Source organism: Nerophis ophidion, linkage group LG16, assembly GCF_033978795.1.
Source record: "Nerophis ophidion isolate RoL-2023_Sa linkage group LG16, RoL_Noph_v1.0, whole genome shotgun sequence".
Classification (NCBI taxonomy): Eukaryota; Metazoa; Chordata; class Actinopteri; order Syngnathiformes; family Syngnathidae; genus Nerophis; species Nerophis ophidion.
In genome coordinates, this window is record NC_084626.1 from 28,034,076 (window position 1) to 28,051,406 (window position 17,331).

Here is a 17,331-nt window from a genome sequence, read left to right on the forward strand (position 1 = left end):
CAGATAACATTATGCAAAAGCGGGCGCGACGATAAATTTTAGAGGACTGCAAAAGCTTTTCCAGCAGGGCACGCCGTCGATAACATCGACCAGGTGAAAATCGGGCAATGTTGGTCCCGGGTGAATGAGAGAGGCATTCATTAAACTCCGGAAAAATCTAGGGATAATCGGGGGTGTTAAGTTATGCAGCTGTGCCACATTAGAGTGATCGAAGAGCCGCATGCGGCTCCGGAGCCGCGGTTTGCCGACCCCTGATAGATAGATAGATATATACATATATATATATATATATATATATATATACATACATACACACACATTAGGTCAGAAAAAAACAGAGGTTATTTTATCCCTACAAGCCTGTTTCTCCTCTCTTCAGAGGATTTTATACAATTGTCTCACTTCAATAAAATTGCCTGACCTAATGTATATTCCGCTATGTATATATATATATATATATATATATATATATATATATATATATATATATATATATATATATACTTCCAACTTTGGTGCCCTAAAATATGAGCCCTCCTTTGGCAACACTTGCCTTGCCCTTAAAGTTAAAATGTGAGGCCTGCATACAGAATACATTGCTGGCTGTTCTAGGCACATGAGCAGGAACGTTGATTATTACTCATTTGAATCCATTGATTTTTGCCGTCAAGGTTCTCATGTGTCCAAGGAATGATTCTCTAAGTTTGTAAATAATAACAAAAATGACGACAAAATTATTCAGAAAAAAAATGTTTTAGTTACCTTTATTATCGATTATTTACTAATCTAATTTATGAATTGATCGGCCCTCCTCTGAACGTGTCATGTACTGACTGTTAACAACTTCTTATATTAATTATCCTCTCTATAGACTCTTTTGAGTCTGCTTAGTAATATTCTGGTAATAGCTGCCTACATTCTAGCTTTACCGCGGTTCCATCTCAAACTTTACTAGGTACTTATTTCTTGGTGTTGTTTTAATCTGCTTAGCTATTAGTATGCCTGCTCCTGACTTGCTCTCAGTGTGAGCAAGATATTGATACAGGTACTTAAAGGGGAACATTATCACAATTTCAGAAGGGTTAAAACCAATAAAAATCAGTTCCCAGTGGCTTATTTTATGTTTTGAAGTTTTTTTCAAAATTTTACCCATCCCAGAATATCCCTAAAAAAGCTTTAAAGTGCTTGATTTTTGCTATCTGCGAAGCCATCGTCCATTTTCCTGTGACGTCATCCAGTGATGCCAATACGGATAGCACAGCAAGATATAGCGACATTACCTTGGATTCAGACTCTGATTTCAGCGGCTTAAGCGATTCAACAGATTACGCATGTATTGAAACGGATGGTTGGAGTATGGAGGCAGATAGCGAAAAATGAAATTGAAGAAGAAACTGAAGCTATTGAGCGAATAGCTATTGACGCTATTCGGCCATGTTTGCCTTAGCATCACCAGTAAAATTTGCAGACCAACGATCGAAAGTTTCGTATCTTGTGACACTGGATCAACTTAAATCCATCGATTGGTAAGTGTTTGTTTGGCATTACATGTGGGTGGAGGGAAACGCTGGATGTAAATATAGTTTCAAATGTACATACAGCTAGCCTAAATAGCATGTTAGCATCGATTAGCTGGCAGTCATGCCGCGACCAAATATATTCCGATTAGCACATACGTCAACAACATCAACAAAACTCACCTTTGTGATTTAGTTGTCTTTATGGTTGGAAATGCATCTGCAGGTTATCCATACATCTCTGTGCCATGTCTGCCTTAGCATCGCCGGTAAAATGCGAAGACACTCCGGCACATTCAATGCGGGTCTCGCGGCAGATTTCTTTGACTTTATCGTTGGGGATGCATCTGCTTTGAGTGTCGCAGGATATCCACACAACCTTGCCATCTCTTTAGTAGCATAGGTTTCGTCGGTAAAGTGTGCGGAACAATCGACTGACCATTTTGTCGGCTTTCCCCACACCCTCGTATTTTTAACAAATTTCGTCCAATTTCTTGCCACTTTCGCATCTTTTGGCCAGTTGTGCAACTTGAATTCCTCCCTGTTAGTGTTGTTACACCCTCCGACAACACCATGATGTCTCCAAGGTTCCGGAAATTAGTCGAAAAAATGGAAAATAACAGAGCTGAGAGCCGGTGTTTGTAATGTGTTTGGGAAAATGGCGGCTTTATTACCTAGGTGACGTCACGTTCTGACATCGCTCCGAGAGCGATAAATAGAAAGGCATTTAATTCGCCCAAATTCACCCATTTGGAGTTCAGAAATCGGTTAAAAAAATATATGGTCTTTTTTCTGCAACATCAAGGTATATATTGACGCTTACATAGGTTTGGTGATAATGTTCCCCTTTAAGAAAATGCTGGTTATTATTAATAATTTAATGGAGCGGCCATACACACTGTGGAGGCACACTGTGTAAACCGGTGGGGTTTATTCGGGTGTACTGGAAACCTCGGATTCAGGAGGAACAGTGTGGTTTTCGTCCTGGTCGTGGAGCTGTGGACCGGCTCTGTACTCTCGGCAGGGTTCTTGGGGGTGCATGGGAGTTTGCCCAACCAGTCTACATGTGCTTTGTGGACTTGGAGAAGGCATTCGACCGTGTCCCTCGGGAAGTCCTGTGGGGAGTGCTCAGAGAGTATGGAGTATCGGACGCTCTTATTGTGGCGGTCCGCTCCCTGTATGATCAGTGCCAGAGCTTGGTCCGCATTGCCGGCAGTAAGTCGGACACGTTTCCAGTGAGGGTTGGACTCCGCCAAGGCTGTCCTTTGTCACCGATTCTGTTCATAACTTTTATGGACAGAATTTCTAGGCGCAGTCAAGGCGTTGAGGGGTTCCGGTTTGGTGACCGCAGGATTAGGTCTCTGCTTTTTGCAGATGATGTGGTCCTGATGGCTTCATTTGACCGGAATCTTCAGCTCTCGCTGGATCGGTTCGCAGCAGAGTGTGAAGCGGCCGGAATGAGAATCAGCACCTCCGAGTCCGAGTACATGGTTCTCGCCCGGAAAAGGGTGGAATGCCATCTCCGGGTTGGGGAGGAGACCCTGCCCTAAGTGGAGGAGTTCAAGTACCTAGGAGTGTTGTTCACGAGTGAGGGAAGAGTGGATCGTGAGATCGACAGGCGGATCGGTGCGGCGTCTTCAGTAATGCGGACGTTGTACCGATCCGTTGTGGTGAAGAAGGAGCTGAGCCGGAAGGCAAAGCTCTCAATTTACCGGTCGATCTACGTTCCCATCCTCACCTATGGTCATGAGCTTTGGGTCATGACCGAAAGGATAAGATCACGGGTACAAGCGGCCGAAAGGAGTTTGGGGCTCTCCCTTAGAGATAGGGTGAGAAGCTCTGCCATCCGGGAGGAACTCAAAGTAAAGCCGCTGCTCCTCCACATCGAGAGGAGCCAGATGAGGTGGTTCGGGCATCTGGTCAGGATGCCACCCAAACGCCTCTCTAAGGAGGTGTTTAGGGCACGTCCAACCGGTAGGAGGCCACGGGGAAGACCCAGGACACGTTGGGAAGACTATGTCTCCCGGCTGGCCTGGGAACGCCTCGGGATCCCCCGGGAAGAGCTAGACAAAGTGGCTGGGGAGAGGGAAGTCTGGGTTTCCGTGCTTAGGCTGTTACCCCCGCGATCCGATCTCGGATAAGCGGAAGATGATGGATGGATGATGGATGGACAGTCAGACGGGATCGTGTTTGTGATCAGTATGAAGACATAAATCAGAAATGGCTAATCAAATACATCGTCACGAAAATCGACCACTACCAATGTTTTACAGTTTTAAATGATACATAAATAACTTTGGCTTATGAGTTTCTATTTTTCTTGTTAGCTTTTTGGAAATGTAGTGGGTTGTCACTGTTTGACATAAGTCCTCATTAGCTATAGTGCAGGGACAAGTGAGCTTTGTACAAAGATCGTGTTTAGTCCGGAGTGAATTTGCAACAAATCAGCAGATGCATCACATTTCCCTGTCTTACATAAGTTGCCTTGCCCCGTTTTTTTAGGACAGAAGGCTTTTTGTTGTCCAAATGAAAAACAAGACCAAAACATGCTTATTGAGTTCTCCAAGGAGGTTGTTTATTTGCTTTTGGAATAGTCCAGGCTCACAGCCATGACAACACATTTTGTGTGGAAAATAAAGACCAAAGAGAATATTATGTGATGAAATTGCTCTTGGACAGATGCAAAATCCTGGACTCGCTGGACTTGATAAGGTAACATTAAGATGCGTCATTGCATATTCAAAGAAATGAGGCTGGATACAGTCCCAAAAGCCTGACTGTGTACAAACAAGTGAGCTCTTGCCTGAGGGGTCGGTTGCAGAGGGTCACCAAATTTCCATATATTTACAGTTGTGGTCATATGTCTACATACAGTTCATGTATACTGTTTTTGTTGTGTTTAAAATCCTTTAAAGGCCTACTGAAATGAGATTTTCTTATTTAAACGGGGATAGCAGGTCCATTGTATGTGTCTTACTTGATCAGTTTGCGATATTGCCATATTTTTGCTGAAAGGATTTAGTAGAGAACATCGACGATAAAGTTTGCAACTTTTGGTGCTGATAAAAAAGCCTTGTCTGTACCGGAAGTAGCAGACGATGACGTCACAAGGGTGAGGGCTCCTCACGTCCTCACATTGTTTAAAATGGGGGCCACCAGCAGCAAGAGCTATTCGGACCGAGAAAACAACAATTTCCCTATTAATTTGAGCGAGGATGAAAGATTTGTGGATGATGATATTGATAGCGAAGGACTAGAAAAAAAATTAAATAAAGTTACAAAAAAAAAGGCGATTGCATTGAGACTGATTCAGATGTTTTTAGACACATTTACTAGGATAAATCTGGGAAAAGAGTGGATTGTGAGATCGACAGGCGGATCGGTGCGGCGTCTTCAGTAATGCGGACGTTGTACCTATCCGTTGTGGTGAAGAAGGAGCTGACCCGGAAGGCAAAGCTCTCACTTTACCGGTCGGTCTACGTTCCCCTCCTCCTATGGTAATGAGCTTTGAGTCATGACCGAAAGGATAAGATCACGGGTACAAGCGGCCGAAATGAGTTTCCTCCGCCGTGTGGCGGGGCTCTCCCTTAGAGATAGGGTGAGAAGCTCTGCCATCCGGGAGGAGCTCAAAGTAAAGCCGCTGCTCCTCCACATCGAGAGGAGCCAGATGAGGTGGTTCGGGCATCTGGTCAGGATGCCACCCGAACGCCTCCCTAGGGAGGTGTTTAGGGCACGTCCAACTGGTAGGAGGCCACGGGGAAGACCCAGGACACGTTGGGAAGACTATGTCTCCCGGCTGGCCTGGGAACGCCTCGGGATCCCCCGGGAAGAGCTAGACGAAGTGGCTGGGGAAAGGGAAGTCTGGGTTTCCTTGCTTAGGCTGTTGCCCCCGCGACCCGACCTCGGATAAGCGGAAGAAGATGGAGATGGAAATATGGGAAATCCCTTATCTTTCTATTGTGTTGCTAGTGTTGTAGTGAGATTAAATAGTACCTGATAGTCGGAGGGGTTTGTCCACGGGTGTTTTGACGAAAGTCTCTGAGTGAAGTCGACGGCAGCTGCATGGACGGCGCAAGCTCAGCTGATATCCAGTAAGAGGCGACTTTTTATCACAATTTTCTCACCGAAACCTGCCGGTTGACAAGTGGTCGGGATCCATGTTCGCTTGACCGCTCTGATCCATAATAAAGCTTCACCTCCGGGAATTTTAAACAAGGAATCACCGTGTGTTTGTGTGGCTAAAGGCTAAAGCTTCCCACCTCCATCTTTCTACTTTGAATTCTCCATTATTAATTGAACAAATTGCAAAAGATTCAGCAACACAGATGTCCAGAATACTGTTTAATTGTGCGATGAAAAGAGACGACTTTTAATATTTCCTGACAGTCCGTACGTCACGCGCACGCGTCATCATTCCGCGACGTTTTCAACAAGAAACTCCGTGGGAAATTTAAAATTGCAATTTAGTAAACTAAAAAGGCCGTATTGGCATGTGTTGCAATGTTAATATTTCATCATTGATATATAAACTATCAGACTGCGTGGTGGGTAGTCGTGGGTTTCAGTAGGCCTTTAAAGTTGAACTATTTATCCCTGAAAATATGACTACGATAAAATAAATTGTTGAAAGCCCAGTATTAACATCAAATTCATCATACTCATAATGATCGTATGTAAACTTCTGACCAAAAATGAATATCCCGCTACCTTATGTCAACTAGACATGTCTGCGGGAACTTTGCAAACCCAACATTAATACTTAATAACAACTGCAATTGTGGACTCCATTTGTCATTTTCAGCTTACAATCTTTGAAGCTTTTAACCGAGTGTCAGTCTGGTCTTCCATGAGTTGTGGTATCCAATCTCACTTACAGTAAGTAGTTGGCTAATCTAGTTACACTGTCACCTCGTTATTGTAAGTACAGCAGTATCTCAACTTACAAGCTTAATTAGGACCATGACGGAGCTCTTATCTCATTTCCACCTATTGAAATGAATTGAAATTGTTTTAATTCATGCTTGCAACACCCCAAAAAAAAAACAATTTTAACATTCACCGCTGTTAATTATCAATGGGCCACTTCAACCATTTTTCCAAAAGGTCAGGCGAAGACGAAATCATACCGAAACGAGGCAACTTTCCTTAAGAGATAATGTAAGCCCTGTTTTTTTGTTCTAGAATACCAAAAATATTAACACAAAACACATTTTATTTGGAGCCAGAAAAGCACTTGGAGAGTGCAAACCTCGCCAGGCACTATCTCTTAATAATAAAGCATGTTTAAAAAAAAAAAAAAATCCTGAATCCAGGCGTCATTCGACTCATCCCCAAAATCGAATTACTTGTTTAAGCCATCCATCTATCCATTTTCTACCACTTGTACTTGTCTGGGTTGTTTGGGTGGCTAGAGCCTATCCCAGCTGCATTCGAGCAAAAGGCAGACTACACCCTGGACAAATTGCCACCTCATCGCAAGGCCAACACAGAATCGGCCCATAATTTTTGAGTTATGTTGCTAAATAACTACATAATACATAAATATATAGTTGGGGCTGTGAAATTATAATTTTCCGAATCAGATCGATCACACTTTTAAATAGTGATTAATCACAGTAAATTACCTGCTTGGATAATATCCATCCATTTTCTACCGCTTATTCCCTTTTGGGCTCGTGGGGGGCGCTGGTGCCTATCTCAGCTACAATCGCATAATATATAGCACGGGTGACAAACTCTGGCCCGCGGGCCAAATTTGGCCCGCCGTGTACTTTCATTTGGCCCTTGAGGCAATATCAAATTAACATTAAAGCTGGCCCGCCGGTATTATAAGGCGGCGGTTCATTCACTCATACGTGCCAACCTTCCCGATTTTCCTGGGAGACTCCCGGAGTTCAAAGCCCCTCCCGAAAATCTTCAGGGGCAAACATTATCCCGATATCCACCCGGACAAAAATATTGGGGGCTTGCCTCAAAAGCACTGCCTTTAGCGTTCTCTACAACCTGTCGTCACATCTACTTTCCTCCATACAAACAGCGTGCCAGCCAAGCCCCATAACATATGCGGGTGGTACACACAAGGTGAACGCAAGGTATACTTGGTCAACAGCCATACAGGTCACACTGAGGGTGGACGTATAAACAACTGTAACCCTGTTACAAATATGCGCCACACTGTGAACCCACACCTAACAAGAAGCCCTTGCAGCACTAACTCTTCCGGGACGCTACAATATACAACCCCCGCTACCACCAAACCACATTTTTTAGCCTGTGGAAAAAGTTAATGTTGACATTTACCTCAGAAGGCTGCAAATAGAAAAGAAGCATTACATTTTTCATTTAAATAATTTAATTGAACTCCTCCCCAAGTGGAGGAGTTCAAGTACCTAGGAGTCTTCTTCACGAGTGGGGGAAGAGTGGATCGTGAGATCGACAGGCGGCGTCTTCAGTAATGCGGACGTTGTACCGATCCGTTGTGGTGAAGAAGGAGCTGAGCCGGAAGGCAAAGCTCTCAATTTACCGGTCGATCTACGTTCCCATCCTCACCTATGGTCATGAGCTTTGGGTCATGACCGAAAGGATAAGATCACGGGTACAAGCGGCCGAAATGAGTTCCCTCTCCCTTAGAGATAGGGTGAGAAGCTCTGCCATCCGGGAGGAACTCAAAGTAAAGCCGCTGCTCCTCCACATCGAGAGGAGCCAGATGAGGTGGTTCGGACATCTGGTCAGGATGCCACCCGAACGCCTCCCTAGGTAGGAGGCCACGGGGAAGACCCAGGACACGTTGGGAAGACTATGTCTCCCGGCTGGCCTGGGAACGCCTCGGGATCCCCCGGGAAGAGCTAGACGAAGTGGCTGGGGAGAGGGAAGTCTGGGCTTCCCTGCTTAGGCTGCTACCCCCGCGACCCGACCTCGGATAAGCGAAAGAAGATGGATAATTTAATATACCATTACTGGTTTTTCATTTGTTTTTTTCAAAGTTGGTTTTGCGCTATTAAGCTATATAAGCGTTGCTTGTTCCATATTCAGTGTAGAAGCAAATCAGTGTAGCAAACTGAGCAATAATTAACGTTTTATTCATGCACTTTCTCTTGCTACTTCAAGGCTTGAATGTTTGATTCATTCATTATTTTATTTTCAAATGTATTATTAGCCTGTGGAAAAAGTTTATTGTGATATTTACCTCAGAAGGCTGGAAATAGAAAAGAGGCATCACATTTTGATTAAAATGTTATTTGGTATGCCATTGATATTTGGAATTATTATTATTATTTGAAACTGTTTTTTGCATGTCACTATAAAGATATATAAGCCTTGCTTGTTCAATATTCAATGCAAAACTTGTGTGGATCCCTATTAAAAGGTTCATTTTTTCAGCCTTGGCCCCGCGGCTTTGTTCAGTTTGACATTTTGGCCCACTCTGTATTTGAGTTTGACACCCCTGATATCCATCCATCCATTTTCTACCGCTTATTCCCTTTTGGGGTCGCGGGGGGCGCTGGCGCCTATCTCAGCTACAATCAGGCGGAAGGCGGGGTACACTCTGGACAAGTCGCCACCTCATCGCAGGGCCAACACAGATAGACAGACAACATTCACACACTAGGGCCAATTTAGTGTTGCCAATCAACCTATCCCCAGGTGCATGTCTTTGGAAGTGGGAGGAAGCCGGAGTACCCGGAGGGAACCCACGCATTCACGGGGAAAACATGCAAACTCCACACAGAAAGATCCCGAGCCTGGATTTGAACCCAGGACTGCAGGACCTTTGTATTGTGAGGCAGACGTATTAACCCCTCTGCCACCGTGAAACCCCTGATATATAGGGTCATATTATGATGTTGTGCTACATTTAAAACACCCTCTTTTGGTCTAAATAACATGAAACGGTGGTTCTTTGGTCAGAATTTTGGATCGATTATTTTTTACAGACCATCTTCAAGCCGCTTTCTGGTCGTCTTTTCAGGCTGCAACGTTTTGTGGGGCAGTCTTATTTACGTGCTTCCACTTCGACTTTGTCTTCTCCCCGCCAGCCATGATGTAGTTTTTAGTGCTTCCATTTGGGGTCTCCTGACAGATATAAGTGAGAACTACACACTATCTTGTGTGTACAGATAGTCTTTTGTGTTAGGCAGGTTTTTGTCACCTGCTGACACTTCAGCCTTCGTCAAAGCTGTTGTAGCTTCCTGATGTGACGTGTCTAAAAACATACTTCCAGTACAACACTGATGAATAGACAGAAGGAAGATCCACTATCTGCTGTCATGAGCAATTTCTTCATGTAGGACTTGAAGAGAAAAGCCATTCAAACTGCAACTGCGCAATACAAACCAACTCTTTGGAAGCTTTATATAGACAAGGTATTTGAAATAAAAAGTGGACACACACAAGTGCTTACAGATAACTTCAACACAATAGACAGCACTGGTAATTTAAACATTAAGATGAAATAAACCACAAAGAAGATGGCAACATTCAAACCACAGTATAAAGAAAACCCACACATAAGGACCAGTACCTTCTGTAGACATCGGAACATCCCACAGCACACAAATCCTCCGTAGTCAGAACCTTTTACAACCAGACTAGCCTCGTAACGGTTGACTGAAACAGACAGGAGGAAGAAAAATACATCCAACATGCTCTCACATGCTGCCAGTATCTAAGATGGGCCATACAGAAAGGAAAACAGCAAGCGATGCAGAAAAGCGAAACAAAAACAAGAAATAGATACGACATCACTATCATACACCAGAGGAATAACATAACCTATTCGACACACCTTGAAATAAGGTCTAATACACTCAGCAATAAAACAACTTATACACCCAAAAGATACGACAATATGCAATGTGACGTCATCTCCTAAATCCCGTGCTGATCATGCAATGAATCAAATATTGGAGAGACAAAACAAACCTTCAACACCTTCAATCGGCTGGGGACATCTCTGTGCTGCTGATCCGCCTCCGCTTGGGATGGTTTCCTGCTGGCTCCGCTATGAACGGGACTCTCGCTGCCGTGTTGGATCCGCTTTGGACTGGACTCTCGCGACTGTGTTGGATCCATTATGGATTGAACTTTCACAGTATCATGTTAGACCCGCTCGACATCCATTGCTTTCCTCCTCTCCAAGGTTCTCATAGTCATCATTGTCACCGACGTCCCACTGGGTGTGAGTTTTCCTTGCCCTTATGTGGGCCTACCGAGGATGTCGTAGTGGTTTGTGCAGCCCTTTGAGACACTAGTGATTTAGGGCTATATAAGTAAACATTGATTGATTGATTGATTCAAAAAAAGAATACGAATGTGAGAAGGAAACAGCGGTAAAGTTCACCAGAACACAAAAACAAACAGCAGAAGAAACAGAAACCTTCCTTCTGTCTATTCATCACTGGAAGTATGTTTTTAGACACGTCACATCAGAAAGCTACAACAGCTCTGGCAAAGGCTGAAGTGTCAGCAGTAGAGGTGTGGGGAAAAAATCGATTCGAATACGAATCGCGATTCTCCCAGAATCAATTCTCTTTTTTTTTTTTAAATCGATTTTTTTATTTATTTTATTTTTTATATATATATATATATATATATATATATATATATATATATATATGGAAGAAGAGCGGGAAATGGATGACAAAGTTGTCAGTCCAGAGAAAGCAGAAGAAGCCAAGATAAAGGTCATGCATCCCAATCTTGGAGCTAGACCGGGAGGTTCAGATTTTCTGAGAAAACGACTTCAGAAAGGGTTAAAGTATTTTGATTCTGGCGATTACAACATGGCCAAGGCCAAAATGAAGAATAAACACTTGCCATCAGCCCCAACAGAGAAGGCTCAGATCACAGGTGGTCACATCCCGACACCTCAGGACCTGCCTCAGAGAAAGACCTCTATTGCGACAAGCAAACTGGCTGAGAGATGAGTCTTTTTGTAGCTTTTTAATAGCTCGGTATAGCTCGTTTAGTAGAGTGGCCGTGCCAGCAACTTGAGGGTTCCAGGTTCGATTCCCGCTTTGGCCATCCTAGTCACTGCCGTTGTGTCCTTGGGCAAGACACTTTACCCACCTGCTCCCAGTGCCACCCACACTGGTTTAAATGGAACTTCGATATTGGGTTTCACTATGTAAAGCGGTTTGAGTCACTAGAGAAAAGCGCTATATATGGATATAATTCACTTTATTTTTTAATCAATCCAACAAACCAATTTCACAGCAATACCATAACAATGCAATCCAATTCCAAAACCAAACCTGACCCAGCAACACTCAGAACTGCAATAAACAGAGCAATTGAGAGGAGACACAAACACGACACAGAACAAACCAAAAGTAGTGAAACAAAAATTAATGTTATCAACAACAGTATCAATATTAGTTATAATTTCAGCATAGCTGTGATGAAAAATCCCTCATTGACGTTATCATTAGACATTTATAAACATAAAAAACAATAGTGTCACAGTGGCTTACACTTGCATCGCATCTCATAAGCTTGACAACACACTGTGTCCAATGTTTTCACAAAGATAAAATTAGTCATATTTTTGGTTTGTTTAATAGTTAAAACAAAATTACATTATTGCAATCAGTTGATAAAACATTGTCCTTCACAATTATATAAGCTTTTTAAAAATAAAAAAAACTACTACTCTGCTAGCATGTCAGCAAGACTGGGGTAGATCCTGCTGAAATCCTATGTATTGAATGAATACAGAATCGTTTTGAATCGTTAAAATATCGTATTTACATCGAACACAATTTCCCAACTCATATGGAAACAGACTAATTTGTAATGCGTAAGGTTTGCTGATACAATAACCGAGACAGTACATGTAAAATAAGAACACAGTTATTCAAAACCGAGACAATATTCTTTGTTTGCCAGAAAACACAACTATATTGTTTTAGTCTATCAACGTTTGTAAAAGGTTATGTACTGCATTTCCTTGATTTGTAAAGCATGACTTGATCAACAACATTAAAGGAACGTTTTGTGCACATGCTTACAAGTCCCAGTTGGCCCACACAGTGTACCAAAAGCAGCCTACTGTGAAACCAGAGGTGTAACATTAGCAAACATGCCATAAAAGCACTCAACAAATAACTTTTCCACTTATCTGCACCGACCATCAGCACATGCACATGGGCACACAGGCTGGAGAATACACTCGGAGGCCAACTGTGGAGAGAGAGAGAGAGCCTTTGCTTGCGTGTGTTATGTAAGGAAGGAAATGTAGACGCCATCTTCGCAACATTGACTTCATGGTCTCAGATCCTGTCACAGGAGAAAACAGGTGACACCATGTTATTCAATAGGCTCCCCTCAGTCTTCTTAGCATTTATTTACTATCTGCTACCATCTCTTAACCCTTACGGAGTTCAAGTTGAATTTATCAATCAATCAATCAATCAATGTTTATTTATATAGCCCCAAATCACAAATGTCTCAAAGGACTGCACAAATCATTACGACTACAACATCCTCGGAAGAACCCACAAAAGGGCAAGGAAAACTCACACCCAGTGGGCAGGGAGAATTCACATTCAGTGGGACGCCAGCGACAATGCTGACTATGAGAAACCTTGGAGAGGACCTCAGATGTGGGCAACCCCCCCCCCTCTAGGGGACCGAAAGCAATGGATGTCGAGCGGGTCCAACATGATACTGTGAAAGTTCAATCCATAGTGGCTCCAAGACAGCAGTGAGAGTCCCGTCCACAGGAAACCATCTCAAGCGGATCAGCAGCGTAGAGATGTCCCCAACCGATACAGGCGAGCGGTCCATCCTGGGTCCCGACGAGCGGTCCATCCTGGGTCTCGACTCTGGACAGTCAGTACTTCATCCATGGTCATCGGACCGGACCCCCTCCACAAGGGAGGGGGGGACATAGGAGAAAGAAAAGAAGCGGCAGATCAACTGGTCTAAAAAGGAGGTCTATTTAAAGGCTAGAGTATACAGATGAGTTTTAAGATGAGACTTAAATGCTTCTACTGAGGTAGCATCTCGAACTGTTACCGGGAGGGCATTCCAGAGTACTGGAGCCCGAACGGAAAACGCTCTATAGCCCGCAGACTTTTTTTGAGCTCTAGGAATCACTAATATGTTTTACAGTTAAAAAAAAAAAAAACAGTGCCAAGTGAGATTCTCGCCCTCCGCATCATTAAGATACCAGCCGTCCTGCACAGCGGACAGGGAGTCTCGCTTGAAAACGTCCTTATACCTTTATGGATGCATGTCATCATTAAAGGCCTACTGAAATGAGATTTTCTTATTTAAACGGGGATAGCAGGTCCATTCTATGTGTCATACTTGATCATTTCGCGATATTGCCATATTTTTGCTGAAAGGATTTAGTAGAGAACATCCACGGTAAAGTTTGCAACTGTCGGTGTTAAGAGAAAAGCCCTGCCTCTACAGGAAGTCGCAGACGATGACGTCACAAGTGTGGGGGCTCCTCACATATTCACATTGATTTTAATGGGAGCTTTCACGCCAAATTTCTTACCCCCTACAAAAACCTTCCCCCCCCATTTACTTCCGGGGTCATGATTAATACAGACGTTTTGTTAACGCTATCTTATAAAAATATCTTATAAAAATATAACGCTATATTATAAAAATACAGATGTTTTGTTAACGCTATATTATAAAAAAAAAAATAAAACACAATTTACAAACACAAGCTATGGGATGACGCAAACAAACAAAAACCTTCCCCCCCCATTTACTTCCGGGGTCATGATTAATACAGACGTTTTGTTAACGCTATCTTATAAAAATATAACGCTATATTATAAAAATACAGATGTTTTGTTAACGCTATATTATAAAAAAAAAAATAAAACACAATTTACAAACACAAGCTATGGGATGACGCATTTACTTCCGTGGTCACGTTTCCTCTTATGTCATCCCATAGCTTGTGTTTGTAAATTGTTTTTTTACATTTTTGTATAATGTAGCGTTAACAAAACGTCTGTATTAATCATGACCCAGGAAGTAAATGGGGGGGGGGTTGTAGGGAGAAGAAATTCGGCCTTACAGAGCCTCCAACCAAACATAAACATAAACCTGGACGACGACCCAAAAGTGCGATGGAAGCCAATTCTCAAAGTATTTGACCCAGACTATCTCAGGAGAGCCGCTGCTGAGGTCATAGAGTAAGTGCCATAAAAACAAATTCATTTTCTACCGCTTGTCCCTCTAATTATTCCTAAAGGCCTACTGAAATTAGATATTCTTATTTAAACGGGGATAGCAGGTCCATTCTATGTGTCATACTTGATCATTTCGCGATATTACCATATTTTTGCTGAAAGGATTTAGTAGAGAACATCCACGATAAAGTTCGCAACTTTTGGTCGCTTAGAAAAAAGCCGTGCCTGTACCGGAAGTAGCAGACTGTAGGGTTGTAGGGCTCCTCACATCCTCACATTGTTTACAATCATCGCCACCAGCAGCAGGAGCGTTTCGGACCGAGAAAACGACAATTTCCCCATTAATTTGAGCGAGGATGAAAGATTCGTGTTTGAGGACATTGATAGCGACGGACTAGAAGAAAAAAAAGTGATTGCATTGGGACTGATTCCGATGTTTTTAAACACATTTACTAGGATAATTCTGGGAAATCCCTTATCTTTCTATTGTGTTGCTAGTGTTTTGGTGAGTTTAACAGTACCTGATAGTCGGAAGGGTGTGTGCGTGGGTGTGTTGACGCCAATGTCTCAGGGAAGTCGACGGCAGCTTCAGCTTTTCTCCGGTAAGAAGCGACTTTTTAACCACAATTTTCTCACCGAAACCTGCTGGTTGACATTTGGTCTGGATTCATGTTCGCTTAAACGCGCTCTGATCTATAGTAAATTTTCACCTCCGGGAATTTTAAACAAGGAATCACCTTGTGTTTGTGTGGCTAAAGGCTAAAGCTTCCCAACTCCATCGTTCTACTTTGACTTCTCCAATATTAATTTAACAGATTGCAAAAGATTCAGCAACACAGATGTCCAAAATACTGTGTAATTATGCCGTTAAAGCAGACGACTTTTAACTGTGTGTGTGCGTAGCGCTCATACTTCCTAAAAACGCGTGATGTCTTGCGTACACGTCATCATTACACAACGTTTTCAAGACGAAACTCCCGGGAAATTTAAAATTGTAATTTAGTAAACTAAAAAAGCCGTATTGGCATGTGTTGCAATGTTAATATTTCATCATTGATATATAAACTAACAGACTGCGTGGTGGGTAGTAGTGGGTTTCAGTAGGCCTTTAAGATGATGAAGGATTGGGAATGGAGCCAGACTTTGGCTTTGTTGTGCTGGTAACGATTCTTTAGACCAGTGTTTTTCAACCACTGTGAGATACAGTGTGGTGTGCCGTGGGAGATGAGCTAATTTCACCTCTTTGGGTTAAAAATATTTTTTGCAAACCAGTATTATAGTCTGCAAATGATGTGTTGTTGTTGAGTGTCGGTGCTGTCTAGAGCTCGGCAGAGTAACCGTGTAATACTCTTCCATATCAGTAGGTGGCAGCCGGTAGCTATAATTGCTGTATAGATGTGGGAAACAGCGGGAGGCAGTGCGCAGGTAAAAAGGTGTCTAATGCTTAAACCAAAACTAAACAAAAAGGGAATTAAGGCTATGCAGAACGAAACTATAAATGAACTGGCTATAAAGTAAACAAAAAGAGAATGCTGGACGACAGCAAAGACTTACTGTGGAGCAAAGCCGATGTACATCCGAACATGACATGACAATCAACAATGGCCCCACAAAGACGGATATAAACAACTGAAATAGTCTTGGTTTCTAAAGAAAAATATATGCGGGAATTATCGCTCAAAGAAAGACATGAAACTGCTACAGGAAAATGATGCAAATGTGTAGTTGTTGAGTGTCTGTGCTGTCTAGAGCTCGGCAGAGTAACCGTGTAATACTCTTCCATATCAGTAGGTGGCAGCCGGTAGCTATAATTGCTTTGTAGATGTGGGAAACAGCGGGAGGCACTGTGCAGGTAAAAAGGTGTCTAATGCTTAAACCAAAACTAAACAAAAAGGGAATTAAGGCTATGCAGAACGAAACTATAAATGAACTGGCTATAAAGTAAACAAAAAGAGAATGCTGGACGACAGCAAAGACTTACTGTGGAGCAAAGCCGATGTACATCCGAACATGACATGACAATCAACAATGGCCCCACAAAGACGGATATAAACAACTGAAATAGTCTTGGTTTCTAAAGAAAAATATATGCGGGAATTATCGCTCAAAGAAAGACATGAAACTGCTACAGGAAAATGATGCAAATGTGTAGTTGTTGAGTGTCTGTGCTGTCTAGAGCTCGGCAGAGTAACCGTGTAATACTCTTCCATATCAGTAGGTGGCAGCCGGTAGCTATAATTGCTTTGTAGATGTGGGAAACAGCGGGAGGCACTGTGCAGGTAAAAAGGTGTCTAATGCTTAAACCAAAACTAAACAAAAAGGGAATTAAGGCTATGCAGAACGAAACTATAAATGAACTGGCTATAAAGTAAACAAAAAGAGAATGCTGGACGACAGCAAAGACTTACTGTGGAGCAAAGCCGATGTACATCCGAACATGACATGACAATCAACAATGGCCCCACAAAGACGGATATAAACAACTGAAATAGTCTTGATTTCTAAAGAAAAATATATGCGGGAATTATCGCTCAAAGAAAGACATGAAACTGCTACAGGAAAATGATGCAAATGGTGTTGTTGTTGAGTGTCGGTGCTGTCTAGAGCTCGGCAGAGTAACCGTGTAATACTCTTCCATATCAGTAGGTGGCAGC

At 42.7% G+C, this 17,331-nt stretch overlaps 2 protein-coding genes across 18 annotated transcripts in view; both read left to right on the top strand.

Moving 5' to 3' along the window:
• Positions 1-17,331, top strand: part of itpr1b (inositol 1,4,5-trisphosphate receptor, type 1b) — a 299,908-nt gene that overhangs the window by 165,227 nt on the left and 117,350 nt on the right. The gene's annotated exons all lie outside the window — the stretch shown is intronic.
• Positions 11,140-11,464, top strand: LOC133535202 (cAMP-regulated phosphoprotein 19-like). The gene has a single exon (XM_061874800.1). The coding sequence runs from the start codon at positions 11,150-11,152 to the stop codon at positions 11,441-11,443; it is 294 nt and encodes a 97-aa protein (XP_061730784.1). The 5' UTR covers positions 11,140-11,149; the 3' UTR covers positions 11,444-11,464.

Bases quoted from the DNA above. Each gene is read 5' to 3' on its own strand.
- LOC133535202 (XM_061874800.1), top strand. From the start codon at position 11,150: ATGGATGACAAAGTTGTCAGTCCAGAGAAAGCAGAAGAAGCCAAGATA.